Source organism: Panthera onca, chromosome A3 (genome assembly GCF_046562875.1).
Source record: "Panthera onca isolate mPanOnc1 chromosome A3, mPanOnc1 haplotype 2, whole genome shotgun sequence".
Taxonomy (NCBI): Eukaryota; Metazoa; Chordata; class Mammalia; order Carnivora; family Felidae; genus Panthera; species Panthera onca.
The window spans coordinates 116,534,527-116,554,706 of record NC_138341.1 but is presented as its reverse complement, the minus strand read 5'-3'; the positions used below and the strand labels follow the sequence as shown (position 1 = coordinate 116,554,706).

The 20,180-nt window shown below is 46.4% G+C and overlaps 1 protein-coding gene across 6 annotated transcripts in view; it reads right to left on the bottom strand.

Annotated features, from left to right (window-relative positions):
* CEP250 (centrosomal protein 250) overlaps positions 1-20,180 on the bottom strand; it is a 51,219-nt gene that overhangs the window by 12,860 nt on the left and 18,179 nt on the right. For all 6 annotated transcript variants that reach the window (XM_081795335.1, XM_081795337.1, XM_081795336.1 and 3 more), the window contains 13 exons: positions 19,995-20,177; positions 18,107-18,251; positions 17,134-17,280; positions 16,192-16,422; positions 14,717-14,910; positions 14,367-14,494; positions 13,967-14,136; positions 7,599-7,766; positions 7,066-7,200; positions 5,323-5,466; positions 4,299-4,432; positions 2,373-2,511; positions 1,058-1,397 (listed from right to left, as the gene is read on the bottom strand). In XM_081795335.1, coding sequence (XP_081651461.1) covers positions 1,058-1,397; positions 2,373-2,511; positions 4,299-4,432; positions 5,323-5,466; positions 7,066-7,200; positions 7,599-7,766; positions 13,967-14,136; positions 14,367-14,494; positions 14,717-14,910; positions 16,192-16,422; positions 17,134-17,280; positions 18,107-18,251; positions 19,995-20,177 — 2,258 coding nt within the window. The remainder of the gene's footprint in view (positions 1-1,057; positions 1,398-2,372; positions 2,512-4,298; positions 4,433-5,322; positions 5,467-7,065; positions 7,201-7,598; positions 7,767-13,966; positions 14,137-14,366; positions 14,495-14,716; positions 14,911-16,191; positions 16,423-17,133; positions 17,281-18,106; positions 18,252-19,994; positions 20,178-20,180) is intronic.

Genomic DNA, 20,180 nt, shown 5'->3' with positions numbered 1-20,180 from the left:
TGAGAGAGAGAGAGAGAGAGAGCACGCGCACGTGTGCAAGTGGGGGAGGGGCAGAGAGGCGGGGAGAGAGAATTCCTGCTGAGAGAGGAAGAGACAGAGAGGTTTCTCCTACAAGTCAGCCCACAGCGCCATGCCGTGCTCAATCCCACTAACCGTGAGACCATGACCTGAGCCAAAGCCAAGAGTCAGATGCTTAACTGACTGAGACACGCAGGTGCTTACATCATCCACTTTCTGCATTCCTATGTGCCAGGAGCTATGGCAGGCACTAGATAATGCTAGCTATCATTTGTTAAGTAAGCATTTAGTAAATGCCTATTTTACTACATAATCTCATTAACTCCTTAGAAAAATCCCCAGAGGTATGTACTTTGAACATCCTCATTTTATTTCATTTTATTTTATTTTATAAGTTTATTTATTTTGAGAGATAGAGTGTGAGCGGGGGAGGAGCAGAGAGAGGGAGGGAGACAGAATCCCAAGCAGGCTCTGCACAATCTCACGAACCATGAGATCATGACCAGAGCTGAAATCAACAGTCAGGTGCTCAACCAACTGAGCCACCCAGATGCCCCATCCTCATTTTAATGTTTGTTTATTTTTGAGAGAGAGGAAGACAGAGTGTGAGTGGGGGAGGGGCAGAAAGGGAGACACAGAATCCGAAGCAGGCTGCAGGCTCCCAGCTGTCAGCACAGAGCCCGATGTGAGGCTTGAACCCATGAATTGCAAGATCATGACCTGAGCCGAAGTCGGACACTTAACCGACTGAGCTACCCAGGCACTGTGACCTCATCCTCATTTTATTTATTTATTTATTTATTTATTTATTTATTTATTATTTTTCCTCATCCTCATTTTAAAGTTTAAAGAAAATCAAGCCCAAAGGATAGGCGACTTGCCCAGGCACACATGTCTATCAAACGGCAGAGTGGTGATTCAAACTCTGATTGAATTAATTCCGGAGTCTGTGACCTTAGCCTTGCTGCAACATTGCCTAAGAAACCACATGCCCCTTCCTTATCCAGGGAGCCAGGCCTGAGTTCTTGGGTGGTCTTACCTGGCTCTGGGCCCCCGACGGAAGCAGAGTCCCCTCCGCCATGCAGCTCAGGCCTGTTCTCACAAGCAGACCCCAGGGCCTGCTGCAGGACAGAACAGAGGCTGGCCAGCTGGGCTTGCGCCTGCTGCCCGGGCTGCTGCTCTGCTGTCAGGGCCGCCAGCTGGTTCTCTGTGCTGCGCAGCCGGAGCTGGACTTGGGCCGCCTTGGTTTCCAGGGCCCACAAGGAAGCTCGCAGCTGCTGCTCTGTTACTCGAGATGCCTCCAGCTCCTCTAGCAGTTGTGCTTCCTGGGCCAGAAAGTCAGCCTCCTTTTCCTTCACCTCCTGCTTTAGTAATTCCACCTGCCAGGAAGGAAGTGTTGTCACTCTCAGCAGGGAGCGGACACCCTCTCGTCAGACCCTCCCGGCCTGACCCCACTCAATCCCTATGCACATCTTGATTGGCGCTGGGAGGCTCAGCTCCCCAGCAGGCAAGGAGAGCTCTGGAATGAGTGTTACCCTCGATCTGACCTGCATGTCCACCTACTGACTCCTGACCCACGGGCCTGGGCAACGCAAATGGGTTGTGGCCTGGTCCACCAGGCAGTGATGCCAGATCCCTGCTATAATCAGAGCTCTTCCTGAAACCCTGACACTGAGCCTAAATAAGACCAGTCACAATAATAATGGCTACCACTTATAGAGGGCTTATTGTGTTCCTGACACTTTATACATTCTTATAATAGTTAAGAATTATCATCCTTGTTTTATGGATGAAGAAACTGATGCTCACACAACCTGGAAGCAGTAGAGCTGGGAGCCAAATCCAGCACTAATGACCAGACCTGGTCCTTCTCTGCCCCAGTCTACCATCTAGCTCTTCCTGGCTCACCCTTCCCATCCCAGTTCTGGCTTTCCTTGGCATCCGAGGTCTGGGGTCCTGCAGTGAGCAGACCAAGTCCCAAAGTTTTCTTGCTGCTGCCTACTTGATCTGCATAATAACCTATTCCACTGCTGTGTCTTGCCAGGCTGACCAAGCGCACTTAGACGCGGCCATGCTTGAACCGGGCCTGTGTGGCTCTGCTCCTTTGGGCGCCACGTTTTGGGCTGTCAGATTCCTCACAGGGGCCATTCTCAACTCTGGGCCAGGTTCCCAAGCCCCCACCCTGCCCAGTTCTGACTTGCCTCTCCTGCCAGGGTGGCTGAAGTCCCAGCACACCCTGTAATATGGAAAAAGAGAACGGCCCTCTTTATGAGAGGATCCTAAACAGTCGCCCTCTCTACTCCAGGAGTGGGCTTCCACCAAGGAATGGGGCCCATCACCAGCGTGGGAAGTACCTGGGCGCTGAGCTCCTTCTGCCCTCCCTGGGCCTCCTGCAAGTCCTGGCGCAGGGAGCTCAGCTCTTGTTGTCGAACAGAGTCCGCTTCTTGTAAAACAAGGAGTCTCTGCTCCTTTTCCACCAGCGACTGAATCAGGCTAAAGAGAGGTCAGAGGTCTAAGGTCATTCTCTCAAGGAATGAAGAACTGACTGTGCTAAACACAGCATTCATAATTAGAGAGAAAAACTAACAATAATTATAGTGAAACAATAAAAGCTAGCATTTATTGAGCACCGACTGAGTACTCCTACATACTTCATGCATATGATACTTGCCTTCAGCTGCACAGTTTATTCTTCTCTGGTAGATTCCGGAAATACCTACGCAATACCTCAGATTCAACGTGTCCAATTCTGTCCATCCCCTCTGCACCTCCCACCTATGTCCAATCTATGATAACATATAATGGAGTCCAACTCCCTTAACGTCCCTTGAGCCCCTTCCCTCCTCTTCTCCACTACTCTACCCTGGTGCAGCCTTAGTATCTCTCACCCAGACAACCATACCCACCTCTTAAACTATCTTGCTGCCTATAGTTTCATCAACAAGAGGATCTGCTCTTTTTCAAACTTCTGCATCACTGAGACACGCTGCACTTCGCCTGAATGGCCGTATCTCACTCCTGATGTTTTCTGCCATCACTACCCCTTCTGATATGTCGTAAACTGGATCATGTCCATTTCTCTGCTTAAAACCCTTCAGTGGTTTACTACTAAACCTAAAATAAAATGCAAACTTCTGGCCATGGCCCATAAGTCTTGAGTGACACAGACTTTCCAGGTCACACACCCTCTCGTCATTCGCTGGGCTCTGGTCATACAGTGCTTCCAGAGTCCCCAACCAAATACCCCGAGTTCTGATCCACCTCCGGGCCATTGTGAGATTTCTACTCCCACCACAGAGCTCTCCCACTCCTTTGCATGGCTGGTTCCAGTTCATCTTCAGCAATCAGTTTGTTTGTTTGTTTGTTTGTTTGTTTGTTTATTTATTTATTTATTGAGGGAGAGAGAGAGCACATGTACACATGTGCAAGCAGGGAAGGGGCAGAGCAAGAGAGAGAGAGAGAGAGAGAGAGAGAGAGAGAGAATCCCAAGCAGGCTCCACACCCAACACACAGAGCCCAACATGGCTCGATCTCATAACCTGTGAGATCATGACCTGAGCTGAAATTGAGAGTCAGATGACCAACTGACTGAGCTACCCAGGCGCCCCCTTGGTGATCAGTTTTAATACAACCTCTGGGACACCTGGGTTATCAGTCAGTTAAACAACTCTTGGTTTTGGCTCGGGTCATGATCTCAGATTCATGAGTTCGAGCCCTGCATCGGGCTCTGTGCTGACGGCGCAAAGCCTGCTTGGGATTCTCTCTCTCTGCCCCTCCCCCACTCACACTGTCTCTGTCTCTCTCAAAAATAAATAAATAAACATAAAAAACAAAATTAAAGGCAATCTCCTTGAGGAAGACCTTCCCTTCCCTAAAATCTTATCTAAAATATATACCCTCAACTCCCATTTCTACTTCAGCATCCTATTTCTTCCCTCCATACCAGGTAACGTAATCTGCAATGATTTATCTGGGGGATTATTTTATTGATGTCTTCCCCCACAAAACTATAATTCTACTGGGGCAGGGACCATGCTGTCTTGTTTATCCCTGCATCCCCCACCCCTGGCACAGCATCTGGTATTCACACAAGCATATATATACTAAGTGAATGAAGTGTAAGCTTGAAGACAGGGACCACATCCTCTCCACATGGCTACCTGTATAGTCCAGGGCTGGAGACACAAGAGGCTAGGTTAACTGAGCAAAGAACTGTCCACCTCAACGTGACCACAGCAGCGAGACAGGCTAAAGCCCACTCCACAGCCCGTCAAGCCTACCTGGCTTTCTCGCTCTCCAGCTCCTTCTGGATTTGGCTATACTCCTGGGCCTCTCTCAGCTTCTCCTTAATCTCCTGCTCCACCAGCCTCTGGGAGTCATCCTTGGAAGCCAGCTGAGACTTCAAGTCCTCCACCTGGGATGATAGAAGCATGAGGACAAAGGGCGGGTGGCCAGCAGGAGGAGGCTTCTCACTCTGCCTGGGGCTCCGGGGTCCTTCAAGGTTTACCTTAGTTACTGGCCCATGTCCCATGCTCTGGGGCTTCTCCAACCCTTACACACTATTCTTACTGCCCCTCCCCCAGTACCGTTCAGCCTCACCCTCATCCCCTAGCCCCACACCTGCTGTGTAAAGGCAGGTGCAAATTAAAATCTTGCCTGAATGTAACTACCCAAAGGCAAAGTGATGGGCAAGTGTATTGTGATTGTATTTTTAAAAAATAAACAGTCAGAACACCAGCTGATACAGGATTCTGAGAAGGAAAAGCAATCAGAGTAGGAAAAGCAAACTGGTATAAAAAATACCGTATCTCAGGGTGCCTGCGTGGCTCAGTCAGTTAAGCATCCGACTTTGGCCTAGGTCATGCTTTCAGGGTTCTCATGAGTTTGAGTCCAATATCAGGCTCTGTGCTGACAGCTCGGCCTGGAGCGTGCTTTGGATTCTGTGTCTCCCTCTCTCTCTCTCTGCCCCTCCTCTGTTCATGCTCTCTCTCTCTCTCTCTCTCTCTCTCTCTGTGTCTCTCAAAAATAAATAAACATTAAAAAGTTTTGGAAAAAAAATACTGGATCTCTAGGGAGGGTGGGTAGAATGATGGGCACCGGAGAAAATCTAAGTTCTGTGGTTAACACAGGGAGAGAGGACTATCCTGGGGCTCTGAGGACACATGTGCAGCTCTCAGCCCCCCTCTGTTTTCCCTCCTTCCCAAGCTCAGGCAGCAGGCCAGGGTTTCCCTTTCCTACTGGAGTCACGGGAGAGGCTGGCTATGCTGGGGAAGGGCTGCAGGGCTGGGAGACAGGAGGGGGCACCTGCTCCTGCAGGTCTGTTTTGGCCTGCAGCAGGGCCCTGCACTCTTCTCGGAGACCAGCAAGGTCACCCCTGTCCCGTTGGGCTGCCTGCTCCAGTTCCTGCCGAGCATCCCGGAGCTGGGTCTGCAGCAGCTCGGTGGTCTCCTGCAAAAAGAGAAGACCGTGGTGAGCAGAGGGAAACGATGGGGCCTGCGTCTTGAAACCCGTGTCACATTAACACTGGTTTTTCAACTGGGTTGGCAAAAGCTGAGGCAGGATGCCGCAATCCATGCTGTTTCCACAATGTCACCTCAACCCTCACCTCCCGTTCCCTCCCCTCCCCCACAAAGCCTGCTGGCTCACCCAGGCTTTCTTGGTCGGGGCCCCTCAGTTGGTAGCAGTCCCTCACCCAGACCATTGCAGTGGCCTCCTGTCGCATATCCCTACTTCCACTTCAGGCCACCACCCCCTACATGTGAGCATGTGTGTGCGCACACACACACACACACACACACACACACACTTCTCCACTCAGCAGCTGAAGTATTTCTTAAAATATATATAATAAATCATGTCCTACTCTTCTTTTTAAATACCATCCAACAGTTTCCCACTGCCCTTAGAACAAATTCTAAGCTCCTACCATGGCTGACCAAGGGCTCCCGCTTACCTCTCCACTGGCCCCTGAGCCTGTCGAGCTGGAGCCACAGGGCCTCCTTTCTGCCCTGGCCCTTCCCCGAGCCCTTTTCTGTCTGTGCCACAGCCCTTATGGTGGCTATCTCCTCTGCTTAAACAGTTTTTCAAATAGCTGGCTTCTCTCTTTTTTTAAAGGGCTTTACTGAGGACCACCTGGGTGGCTCAGTCGGTTAAGCGCCCAACTTTGCTCAGGTCATGATCTCACAGTCTGTGAGTTCGAGCCCCGCGTCGGGCTCTGTGCTGACAACTCGGAGCCTGGAGCGTGCGTCAGATTCTGTGTCTCCCTCTCTCTCTGACCCTCGCTTGCTCATGCTCTGTCTCTCTCTCTCTCTCTCAAAAATAAGTAAATGTTAAAAAAATTAAAAAAAATAAAGGACTTTACTAAGATATAGGTCATATACCGTACAATTCACCCATTTAAGCCTGCAATTCGATGGTTTTCAGTATATTCACAGAGTTGTACAACTATCACCACAATCCATTTTAGAACATTTTTATCATCCCAGAAAGCAAGACTGTACCCTCCCTAACCCCATCCCTACTTCCAACCACTCATCTGCTCTGACTCTGTACACTTGCTTATCCTGGACACTTCCTACAAATGGAATCATACACTGTGTGGCCTCTTGTGACTGGCTTCTTACATGAAGCACAATGCTTTCAGGATTCATCCCTACTGTTACATGTCATTGGCTCTTTCTAACCTTCATGTCTCAGCTCAAATGTCGCTTTCTCAGTGAACACCCCGACCACCTTGTGCAAAGTGGCCTCCTTTGACTCACTCTCAATGATTTCACCCTATCCATTTCCTTTACGGCACTTATCATAATCTGTAATTGTCTCCTTTATTCTGTGTCTGCTTGTTTTCATCCACTCTATGCGAGTGAATGTGAGCTCGTTGAGGGCAGGGACCGTGTCTGTCATTTCACTGCTGTGCTTCACCTTTATGTTTGTCATGTGACAGCACCTAGCCCAGGACCTGGTGCAAAGAGGCAACAGAGAACTGGCCAATGTTGAAGGAGCACATCAATACCGCCTTTCCTCTCTGCCCAGGACCACCCTCCATACCTGCTCCTTTAACTTCTGAACCTTCATGTCCTGCCTCAGTCGTTCCAGTTGTTGGCTGGCTTCTGACAGCTCCTTCTGCGTCTGCAGCAGTGTCTCCAGGAGGGACACCCTCTCCTTCTCAGTTTCGAGCTGCATCTGTGGATAGGCAGGAGGGCAAGGGCTTGCTGCATCAGGGGTGACCATGCTCACCCTCTAGGCCACAGACACAGCCCAGCTGCTCAAGGGTTCTTCCAGAATGTGGGGTGGGGGCTGAGGGCCAAAGAAAATCTGGACCCACTGGTTAAGAACCAGGAAGTAAAAAGATTGTCACTGGTTTGCAAGCTGACAGGATGTGGTGAACATCAGCCCTCCCTCAGGAAGTGTGGCATACTGTTGGCCCCACAGCTAATAGCGCCGGTCACCCCTTCTCACTAAGCAGCAAAGTGGGCATGTACGTCTCTTCTGGAAGCCCCCCTGCAGCAATACTCCTGGGAGTGGAAAAGGAAGTGGTCGGAGGTAGGGGGATCACAGCTCCCATCTCCCCAGCTTCCCACCTGGCAGAGGGCGCTCTCTGCCTCCGCCCTCTCTTCCTCCCTCTGTGTCCGGATGGCCTCGGTTTCTGCCTGCTGTTCCGTCAGCCTCATTTCCAGCTCCATTTTCTCCCTCTCTAGGCTCTCCAGAGCCTTTCCCAGTTCCTGCTGGTGCCGGGAGCGCTCTTTCTCCTGGTCGTGTGAAGGACTCACGGTTAGAACCCAGTGGGTAAGGACAGGAGGCAAAAGGAGGGCTGGAGCAGAGACGGTCTCAGCTGGGTGTCCTTGGTACCTCTCTCAGCCTGTCTCCCCATCGACAAAGTGAGGTTGCTAACTCTTGGCTTATCTGTCTCACCAAATTTTATGAGAACCAAATAAGAGTTGTAAAAAATCAAATGATAAAATACCCAAGAAAGCATTTTCTAAAGTGCAATTGTCCCTAACATAGGTTACAGATATGTTATTTTCAAGCAACCACACCACTTATGGTTGACAGTTGTAACAATGAACTGAGTGGCAGATTGGTTCTCTGCTGCCCACTCTGCCCTGTCCAAGGTGGTAGAGTTAGCCTCCCAAAAAGTCAGGCTGAGCCTAGCTAGGATGTCTCCTGTTATACAAGGGCATGAGGACAGAGCATCCTGGTCCTGCCGGAGGTCAGCCAGTGACCAAAGCCTTCCCCAATCCCCCAGACTAACCCGGCACCCTCTCTTAGCTTCTCAGGATAGTTGGTGAAGGGCTCTAGAGCCAGGCTGCCTGGGTTACAGTCTTTATTTAATCCAACACCACTAGTGAGTGACCTGGGTTAATTTCAATCTCATCTCTGTTACTCAGTTTCCTCATCTGTAAAAATGGGCATAACAATTTGGGTTGCTTTAAGGACTGAGATAAGTCACGTACAGCACTTTAGATGGTGGAAAGCCATCTTTTATCACCTTTTATCACCTTACTTAACACCTTTTATCATTAGCATTAAGAGAGAAGTTCCCTGCACCTTTCCTTTAAAATATTTACAAGCTCTCAAGGTGCTGGCTGGCTCAATTGGTAGAGCATGCAACTCTCAACCTCAGGGTCGTGAGTTCAAGCCCCATGTTGGGCATGTAGCCTACTAAAAATAAATTAATAAAAATATTTACATATTTTTGCTCGAATTATGCATTCATTTAATGGGAATGCCTCTAGGGTTTCACCCCTTTCCAACATCATCTTGTACAGCTTCCCCCTCATTGGCCACACTGACCTCCTTTCAGGACCTTGAGCACACTACACACTCTCATACCTTTAAGGCCCTTCTTTCCTCATGCTTTCCTGCTCCCTAGAACACCCCTGCCTGCCTCCCACACCATTGTTCCTCACAGCTTAACTAATGCTTCCCCGGAGAGGCCTTCCCAGACCACACACTCGAAACAGTTCTGTTGCTCTTATAACTTGCTGTTTTAAGTTGCTATTGCTCTTGCTGTTGCTCTTGCTGTTGCTCTTATAACACCCAGTTCTTATTCTTCACGGATCTTCCATAATAACTTACACGCTCACATATTAACTTGTTTAATACTTGTCTTCTCCTTTGAGGTTTTAAGCTCCATAAGGAGAACCACGTCTACTTTGCTCTTCACCGTCTCCTCAACACCCCCCACACAGTAAACACTCAACATTGCACGAATGAATCACATGTCAGTTGCTGGACTGTTAAGATGCCTAAGAATAGCAATCCATAAAGCCACAGTTATCAAACAGCTATGAACATCAAATCATTCCCTCTGATTTAAAAAGCCAGCTGTGAAAATATGAGAAAGATGAATTTTAATAGTAGTAAGCGTTTAAAAAAAAAAACTGGCCTATTCACTCAATTTGATTAGAAGTGTGTTATAGCTACCAAAAGAGCCAATTCCATGATGTCCAGGAAGTAACAGGCTAGGGTTGCCAGTTAGGTTGTGGATCAGAATATTCTGCACATTGGGTCATGAGTAACGTGTAACATGTTTAGAGGAAAGCAAGCATGTTGGTGAGGTATTTCAAGCAAACCTAAGATGTGATTTGTTTCACGTAATAGATTTTGGCTTGACATAAGGAATAATTTTTCAATAACTAGATCTACCTAGAAATGAATGGGCAGCCATTGGTGGAATACAACAGAAGCTAAGTGACCATATGAAAGGGATATTGCAGGAATGACCACAGCATAAATGGTTAAGAGATGGTTAATTCCTGTTCTACTGCTTATTAGCCATGTGACCTTGAGTGATTTCTCTACATCTCAATTTCCTCACTAGCTAGTAGTAGGTAGGCTATCTGAAATAATGTAAATAGCACTTAGCAAGGCATGTGGCATGGGGAAGTGGTTGATGAGTGTCCACTATCACTACAATTAAAGGGGGTACATGCACTAGGTGAAAGAATGAAGACTAGAGCCCCTAAGAGTTTTTCCAATTGTTAGGATTCCAGGAGAAGGAAGTCATAGTTAAAACTAACAGACTCTCAGGGGTGCCTGGCTGGCTGAGTTGGTAGAGCATGTGACTCTTGATCTCGGGGTTGTGAGTTCAACCCCCCACATTAGGTGTAGAGCTTACAATCAATCAATCAATCAATCAATCAAACTAACAGACCCCCAAGAGTTATGAGAGTAGTCAACCTTTTCAATCAGTAGGGAGATCATAAAGTCAGATGATCAGAATTCAGGGGGATTGTCTGAATGTGAGGAAAGGAAAAAATGGAACATGCCCTCCCATGACTCAGGTATGGCCATGAGATGGTCAATCCTTCCAGAGAAGCCTAGATTATGTCAGGTGGTTACTCATTATTTTGGAACTTTATTGCATCTCTCACTTGGAGGATTTTCCCGGGGTGATATGCCTAATTCTTGCTGGGGAAAGTGCCTTCTGGACACTGTTCAACGAATAATTAAATTACTTACTTTAGGCATATAATTTCAAAACAAGCAAACTTCTAGCTACCATTTTACCAACAAGTCTGCCTTGTAATAACAGTCAAATCACAAATACACACAAAGCACAAATCAACTTCTATTTTCAGAGACCTGAAAAACAAGATTTCTGAAACTTCCAGCTGCAAAATGGCAAAAAATACTGATAAAATATTAAATATATGTTGTGGGTTTTTTTGCAATGTTTATTTATTTATTTTGAGAGAGACAGAGACAGTGCAAACAGGGAAAGGGCAGAGAGAGAGGGAGAGAGAATCCCAAGCAGGCCTTGGCCATCAGCACAGAGCCCAATGCAGGGCTTGATCTCAGGAACCATGACATCATGACCCGAGTTGAAACCAAGAGTCAGACACTTAACTGACTGAGTCACCCAGATGCCCCAGTGTATGTTTTAATGTATAAGTGAGCCAGCAGGAAAATAATGAAAATTTCACAGGAGTCAAAATCAAAGCAAGACTTGTGCTTTATAAATGGTAAATGAGTACAGACTGGCTTTCCACTGGAGGTATCTGCTATATCTAATAACTGAAATTCATTTTAAGGCTACGTGGGAAAAAGAAAACAGAAGACAGGGTGGGGAGTCCAATAGAAGACTCCCACATAAAACTGGACCTCCAAAGGGCTAATCAGGGGTCAATAAACTATGGCACGTGAGCAAAATCTGGCCAGCCTCCTGTTGCTGTATGGCCTGTGAACTAACAGTGGTTTTAATACTTTTAATGGTTGAAAAGGAGGAAGAAAAAAAAAAAAAAGAGAGAGAGAGAGAGAGATTTTTGTGACATGTGAAAATTATGTGAAATTAAAATTTCAGTGTCCACACTTAAAGTTTTATCTGAACACAGACATGCTCATTTGTTTACATGGTATCTCTGGCTACTTTTGTACTACAATAGCAGAGGTGAATAATTATGACAGAGACCATAAGGTCCACAAAACCTAATATGTGGCCCTTTACAAAAAAACCTTGCCTATCCCTGGGCTATAGTACTCTCAGTAGAAGGATAAACTTGAGAGAGAGAAGAAGGAAAGAGAGAAATGGGGAAGAGAAAGGGACAGAAAGTAGGGGGAGAGAAAACAAAACAAAAAAAAATCCCACAGAAGGAAATAGCAAGAACATTTATTTGCTTCAACTTTTACACAGGATTAAAAAAAAAAAAATCTCCATTGAGAAGTCAACCACAACCTGGTCTTCATGTGGGCATAGGGCTTGAATGTGACCCCAAATACTTTCAACCGAAATTTTATTTCACTTCATTTTTTAAAATTTTATTTTGAGATGGTTCTGGGATGATAGAACCTTTAATCCAACACTATTAGTACAAGTGACCTCAGTTAATTTCTATCATATTTCTGTGCCTCAGTTTCCTCATCTATAAAAATGGGGATAACAACAGTGTCCTCCTCTTCTGCTAGGAAATTCCTAACAGAAGCAAAAGCAAATTCTCTGAAGAAAAACTCTTCCGCCTTAGGCCAAAAGGATTCCCACAGAAAAATTTCTAAAGAATGTGAGCTCAGAGTCAAGAATCATAAAACACAGGAGTGAGAACCAATGGAAAAAACATGTAGCAGAGTCAGGCTCGAAAAGATTTTATTTTTATTTTATTTTTAATTAATTTATTTTATTTAATTTTGAGAGAGAGAGAGCAAGTGCATGAGCAGGGGAGGAGCAGAGAGAGAGAGAGAATCCCAAGAAGACTCCGCACTATCAGTGCAGAACTTGATGTGGAGCTTGATCCCACTAACCATGAAATCATGACCTGAGCTGAAATCAGGAGTTGGGCGCTTAACCGAATGAGTCACTCAGGAGCCCCTGCCCGAAATGACTTTAGTTATTGGTGTTATTAAATAGCATAAAAATATGTTTCATGTGTTTAAAGAATAAAAGACTGGATGAAAATATAAATTAAGGAAAGAAACTAAAATATGACCAAGAAGATTTGAAAAAAAAAAAACTGAATAGAATGTCTAGAAATAAAAAAATTTAATAAGTGAAATATAAAACTTGGTGAATAGACTACATAGCAGATTAGACACAGCTGAAAGGGAGTTAGTGAGTAGAAGACAGATCTGAAAAATCATCTACAATACAGTATAGAAAAAGAAAAATGAATGTAGAAAATGTAATAGTCAAGATACATGGAAAATACAGTAAGAAGGTCTGACAAACAACTAATCAGGGTCTTTTCGACACAAACAATAGAATAATGCATATGCTGAGAGAAAATAACTATCATCCTAGAATTTTATACCCAATGAAACTATCTTTCAAGAATAAAAGTAAAATAGAAATATTTTCAGACAATTAATTACCAACAGACCCTCACCAAAGAAATTCTATTTCAAGGAGGAAAATAAATCCAAATAGAATGTCTGATATGCAAGAAGGGATGATGAGTGAAAATCATTTGTAATTTTTTCAGTGTATCTAAACAAATATTCATGGTTGAAAACAAGTCAAAATAATTTGTGGTGTTAACAAACTAGTTAAAACAAAACACATTGAATAAAACAGTACATAGGTCGGGAGGAGTGAATGCAGTCCATACTGATTAACTTATGATTTTATTAAGTATGTATTTTTTTAAAATTTTTTAATGTTTTTGTTTTTTAATTTATTTTTGACAAAGAGAGAGAGCATGAGCAGGGGAGAGGCAGAGAGAGAGACAGAAACACAGAATCTGAAGTAGGCTCCAGGCTCTGAGCTGTCAGCACAGAGCCCGATGTGGGGCTCGAATTCGTGAACCACAAGATTATGACCTGAGCCAAAGTCAGCTGCTTAACCGACTGACCCACCCAGGCGCCCCTATTAAGTACGTATTTTTAAATATTAAAGGAAACAACTAAAATTTTTTTAAAAATAGAGAACAGACCACCCAAAGTAGTAGAGAGAGAAAAAGAACCCAGAAAAGAATACAACTTAATCATCCAATTGAACTCCCTAAAAGAAGTTAAGAAAGGTGACCTCCCTGCCCCAAAAGGTATAAAAGGCAGGAAAAATAGCATCAGATAGTAGAAATAAATCCAAATATACCTATAGTCACAATAAAAGCAAATAGACTAAGTTATATAATTAAAAGATAAAAGAAATACAGTTCTGAATTAGACAAGAAGGGGTCCAAGGCATTCCTCTGCTCCCTTTACATCCTGGGGCCAGTATAACAATCCTAAATCCCAGGATCCATGTTTAATTCTCTGTACATACTCAAACAACAACAATAATAGTTAACACAAATATAGAGCTTACTACATACATGTCAAGAATTGTTCTTAGTGTTTTTCATATATTGCTCAATTACTAGCTAGAAGCTGGATTTTACACCATGGGACCAGGCTAGTCCTGCTCAGATTTCACTCTTATAAGCAGCAATATCTGTCCCAAGAGTCAGTGGGTGGAGCACTCACTGAAGGGAGGCCACATCTGCCTCTCCTGTCCCCAGCCACATCCATGACCTACCCATTTCTCCTGGAGCCGGTTCACCTCCTCCTCATGGGCTGACTTCTGCTGCTGCAGGGCAGTGTGCCCCTCTTGCTCAGCCTGGGCCAGCTGTCTGGCTGCGTTCTCCCGCTCCTGCTCTGTCCGGCTCCGTTCAGTGTCCAGTTCCAGCTTCAGGCACCTCACTTCCCCTAAGATGCCAGGGACAGGTATCTCTCACTGGGCCTCTGCCCTCTTCCCCTCTCCCTTCTCCCCAGATCTCATAAACAACTTCCGTCCAGGAAGCCCTGAGCCTGGCTGGAGGAGGACCTCTGAACTTCCCATTTGCTTCCAGGCTTTCAAGATCTCCATGGAATGAAGAGTCCCCATCCCAGCTGCGGGGACTGGGGTGGGGTGGGGGGGAGGAGAGGAGGGGTCTCACCTTGAATTACTTCCTTGGCTCGAGTGACAGTTTGAATCTGGACCTCCAGCTGTCCCTTGGTGACCTCTATCAGAGAATTTTGTTGTTGGGCCTCGAACAGATTGCTCTCCAGTAGCTCCTTGGCTGAGCTGTCAGGTTCAGGAATAAGGAAGAGTTCTTACCCATCCAGCCCCTTAACCTTCCTTAAGAGGAGTTGGATTCTAAGTACTGACTACCCAGAGAAATTAGGCGGCAATTACAAATTCATAACTCATTTAGGACCCGTTTACTTTGGGCAGGGAGCTTAGGTTGGCTACTCCTTGCCTTGCAGAACTCTCTCTGTCCTTGGCTGAACTGCGTGTGGGCCCTACCTGAGCCCTAGTAGTTGTTCAGAGAGGTCCTGCCGGTCTCGCTCCACAGCCTGCAGCCGGACCTCTAGGCCTGCTCTCTCCCGTACTAGGGCCTCCTTCTCCTGCACTTCCCGAGCAAGCACTTCGTCCTGTCGCTTCATCTCCTGATGCAGCTGCTCCAGCTGAGCGAAGGCTGCCTCCTGTTGATGGTGAGCCTGAGAGGGAGAAATCGGGGAGATTACAGGGCAGAGGCAGGATCCCCTGGGGCTGCTATCACCAGGTTGGGGCATTGGCCCTTCAGAGACTCTGGACCCAGCTCTGTGAGTCCTGAGCATTGCCCACTCATATAAGTGGCATTTATCTACTTCCCTCATCAACCTGTAGAACTCCCAGCCCAGGAAACATGTTCTTCTTTGTGCAAGACCCGAGGTTAGGGCTGCAAGAGAACTACCTCTAAGGAGCTTTTAGTCTTTAGAATTAAAACATGTATATCATCAGGAAGAAAGCAATCAGTCTCTGAGAAAGAGATTCTGGGAAGGAAAATTTGTATATTTTAGGAGAGTGAGAAGTTTGGTAGAGGCAAAAGATGATCTTTGAGCTGTGTCATTGGTTCAGAAAAAATTTACTGAGCCGCTGCTATGTGCTGGACATTGTGCTAAAAGATGGAGGAATAAAAACAACTAAGACACAGCCTTGCCTTCAAGGAGCTTTTGGCCTAATGCTGGAGACTGTAAACGGATAATTATAATACAGTGAGGCGGCTGTGGTGGCTGGAACATGCAGGAGGTACTGTTAGAGCATCCAGGAAAAGGCATCTAATTCAAACTGGAAAGTGTGAAGTAGTAAGGAATCTGAAGGATTCTTATGGGAATTGTTTAAAAAAAAATCTTTTTTAACGTTTATTTATTATTGAGAGACAAAGAGACACAGAGTGTGAGCAGGGGAGGGGTAGAGAGAGGGAAGACACAGAATCTGAAGTAGGTTCCAGGCTCTGAGCTGTCAGCACAGAGCCTGACGCGGGGCTTGAACTCACGAACTGTGAGATCACGATCTGAGCCGAAGTCAGTCGCCTAACCAACTGAGCCACCCAGGCACCCCTGGGAATTGTTTTAAAAAAAAGGAAGGTATGGGGTGCCTGGGTGGCTCAGTCGGTTAAGCGTCCGACTTCGGCTCAGGTCATGATCTCGCAGTCTGTGAGTTCGAGCCCCGCATCGGGCTCTGTGCTGACAGCTCAGAGCCTGGAGCGTGTTTCAGATTCTGTGTCTCCCTCTCTCTCTCTCACCCTCCCCTGTTCATGCTCTGTCTCTCTCTGTCTCAAAAATAATAAAAATAAAAGGTTAAAAAAAAAAAGGGAAGATGTACCTGAAACCAGTTAACACTGGTCACTTTTAGGAAGTAAGACCTTTTCACTTCCTGAATCATTTCTGTCGAGTTTTCATTTTCTACATTGAGTATGTGTGGTATCTTAATGGGATGTATCAGTTTTGTGTTCTCACCTCGCTTAATTTCTCTTGAATTTCTTCCTTCTCTTCCTGGATGCCCCTGAGATCTGCCCGCAGCTCAGCCCCAGTCTCCTCTGCTTTCTGCAGCTGAACCTCCAGGTGAGTGTTCTTCTCCTGCAGGGCGTCCCTACTCCTCTCGGCTTCTGCCAGGCCCAACTGCAAAGTGCTTCTTGCCTGCTCAGCTGCTTCCATTCTGCTGCACATAGATTGGTTCTCCTGTTCCAACTACTGGTCAAAAGGGGAAAGGCATCAAAGACAAATGGTTACAGTTTATAGACCAAGTGCTAAGACGGAAGTCCAAGTAAGACATGAATCTATGACTCATAGGAGAAACACAGGAGGGCTTGTAAGAGAGGGGGACTATGCATTCATTTGGTCTGGTGCCTGTTTTCCAGGTACTAGATGGGTTGATGCTGGGGATGGAGATTAAAAAGGCAAAACCCTACTCTTAAAGAATTCAGAATAAAGGGCATCTGGAACATTTCTAGGGCTCAAGGGAATAGGAGCAGTGAAGAGACATGTTAACTTTGCAACCTATAAGAAACACACTCTTTGAGATGCAGGCTCTTCAGCAGATCCTTTTCTCGAGATTGCTATTATCTCACACAATGGGATTAAAAACTGAGTCTTCCTTCCAGAGGACACAGGCCTTCTTCCCAGCCCTGGAGATTTTACCCTCCAGCCCAAAGGTGGTTCTGCTGTAGGTGTGGGAGCAGACTATTTTTAACGGCTAAGCCCAGGCCTTATAGTCTTTGCTGCCCTCTGTTCCGTCAATGTTCCTTTTGCTCATTTTAGGACCACATTTGGGAACTGATCCATCTTGCACTGATCCATTAAGGACTCTTCCCTGTCATGGGCATGAGCTTTACCAGTCACTGGCTTGCCTTCTGTCAGGGCCCAGCCCTTACTCTGTGGATCAGAGAAATCTGTGCTCACCTGGAGAAGCTGCTGGTTCAGTCCAACTTTATCTAAGGCCAAAGCCTCATTTAAGGCACTGAGCTTTGCAGCTGCAGCCCGAAGGTCGGCGACCTCTGCCTTCAGGCTGTTCTCAGAACTAGACAGCTCCGCAACACACCGTTCTGCCTAAAAACAAAGAGAGTTAAAGGGTTTCCATGTTCACGTTTTCCCACCACGGTGAACAGCTCACATCCCCAACAATTGCTGCCGTCCTTGTACAGAGATCAGTTAACGCTCCAATCCTTCCCTTACATTTGAAACAAGTTTTCCCTTCATTCATTCACTCCTTTGTTCATTCATTGAGAAGTGAGAGAGAAGCTCATAGTACAGAGGCACAGACATCAGGATGCAGAAACAACTATCGCTGTGATGACTTCATACACAATGTCAGCACAAAGTGCTCTGGAAACTCAAAAAAAAAAAAGGCATTCATTGAGGTTGGGGGAGCCAAAAGTGCTTGGTAGGAGAGCTGGCGATTAAGTTGGGTATTGAGAGGCGAGAAGCGGTTTGTGGTGAGAGAGAGAGGAAAGAAGCAGTCCGTGGGAAGTGAAGAGTATGTGGGAAGCAGCAGAGTCATGAAAATGCATGGCGAAACTGAAGATGTGGCAGGACTCCAGGTATATGGGGAGTCAGGACAGGTTATAGACAGAGGAGGAAGCCAGAAGGCAAAGGGCTTTGAATGTGGCACCAAGCAGCTGGGAAGCCACTGAATGGTTACAGGAAGGAGACTGATGTAACCAGATTTATACTTTTGAAAAGCATTCTAACTCCAGTGTAGAGTACACTGGGAGGGACAGAACCCAAAAGCAGAGACTAGTAAGTGATGCAGGAAATATGAAGGGTCGAGGCTTGAAGGGTGAACAATGAGGCAGGCCGTATGGCCTTTGCCTAGAAACATAACTTTCCAAGCCACCCACACCACCCAGCAAGTGAGGGGTGGAGGCCCACGCACCCTGGCCAGTGCCGCGGTCACTTCTGTTTGCTCTTGCCTCAGCAGCTCCCTTTCCAGGTGACTGGACTCCAAGGCTTCCCGAAGTGTGATCAGCTCACTGAGTGATTCGGACTGTTTGGCTTCCAGGCCTGCCAGCGTCTCCTGACTACAATGGAAAGAGAGGATGCTGGGGGCCATCTCAGGGAGTGGTCACACCCCAGAAGGGAACAGGAGTGTAATTACCTTTGCCAAGCAAAAGAATGAAGCTCTCTAAAAACTGATATGACCTCCATGACATATACAGTGAAAAAGGCAAGAAATTGGGAGAAATAAGAATATATACATATATTTGCATAAAGTAGCTGGAAAGATAAAGAGAAAGCAATTAATTATTTTTTTTTTTTGAGGGGAGAAGGAGCACAGGGGGAGGGAGAGAGAATCTTAAGCAGACACCATGCCCAGCGCAGAGCCTGATGTGGGGCTCTAACCCACAAACCGTGAGATCATGACTTAAGGTGAAATCAAGAGGATGCTTAACCAACTGAGCCACCCAGGCACCCCAAGAGAGCAATCTAAATGGGAAGGAAGGGAAATGGGATGGATGAAGCAGAGAGGTGTATCTCTGTCTTTTTAAGTAGCTTTGACTTTCAGATCGTTATAAATATTTTTTTAAATTTTTTTAATGTTTATTCATTTTTGAAAGAGAGAGAGAGAAGAATGAGTGGGGAAGGGCAGAGAGAGAGAGGGAGACACAGAATCCAAAGCAGGGTCCAGGCTCTGAGCTGTCAGCACAGAGCCTGATGCGGAGCTTGAACCCACAGACTGTGAGATCATGACCTGAGCTGAAGTTGGCTGCTTAACCAACTGAGCCACCCAGGAGCCCCCAGATCGTTATAAATATTGATAAACGTATTATCGATTCACACTAATTAAATTTAAAAACAATCATCTTTGTGGGTTGTCTTTTCTCCTCCTTGATACAGGGGAGACCATTACTTGCACGAGTCATGACCCTTACAGAAGTCCTTTCATGCCTACTGGCTGCAAGGAGCTAGGGCACAGGAGAGGAGGGGGATACATATGCCAAAAGTGTAACTGTACCTGTACCTGTAACTGGCACCAGTTACTGAAGACATACCACATGCCAGGCTCTATGCCAGCATTTTGCAAAACAGCATTCTAATCTCCCTGTGATCCTTCAAGGTAAATGCTATCATCTCCATCTTACAAATAAAGTAATCTGCCCAAGTGGCAGGACCATAATTTAAACTACACTTTTGCCAGCTCGAAAGTCCTTGCTTTCTCTATGACGTTATATAGGGGAATTTACAGATTAGCTGGTCTCTTGACTCTGGAATTCCCTTCCTAGACCAACTCATTTCCCATGACTTCCCAGAATTAAGTCCTACCCCTCACCCAGCCCAGCCCACCTTGAACATCTTTGCTGATCTGTCCCTTTCGCCCCTCTCCCACTCTCCACAATCAAAACATGTCAAGGCCCAGCTCAAAGGCCACCATCTCCTCCATGAAACTTTCAATTGTTAACTCTCACTCCCATGCTCCCAGAGGACCCAGACTGAAGCTCTGTCTCATTCATACTTCATCTGGCCTCATGCACAGTTTGCTATTTACTTGTCTGTTTTCCCCCAGTAGACCACAAACTGCTTGAGATCAGTGCTTGTGTCTTATTTCCTTCTGTATCCCCCGCAGCCCTTATGGGTGCTCAGAAAAGCCTGGGTGAACTTTCTGTATTCATCTTTCTGCAAAAGAAGGAGCGGGAAGCTAACGTGAGCCCACTGCACGCCAGGCTGTGATTCACTCCACTTCCTAAGAGATGGGGGTGGGGTGGAGGAGGGTGTGGAACCGAAGGGAAAATCAAGCCCTAAGAAGGAGGGGACCGGTCACTCACAGGCGCTTCCTTTCACGGACAGCCAGGTGCAGCTCTTCCTGCTGTTCCTCCTTCTCGCCCTGAGCAGAGTCCCCCTGCAGCTGAAGCTCCATGTTGGTCCTTCGCAGTCGCCACGCCTCCTGCTCCAGTACCTCCAGCTGCTGCTGCAGCTCCTCCCTGGTCTTCTGCAGGAGCTCTCGCTCCCTA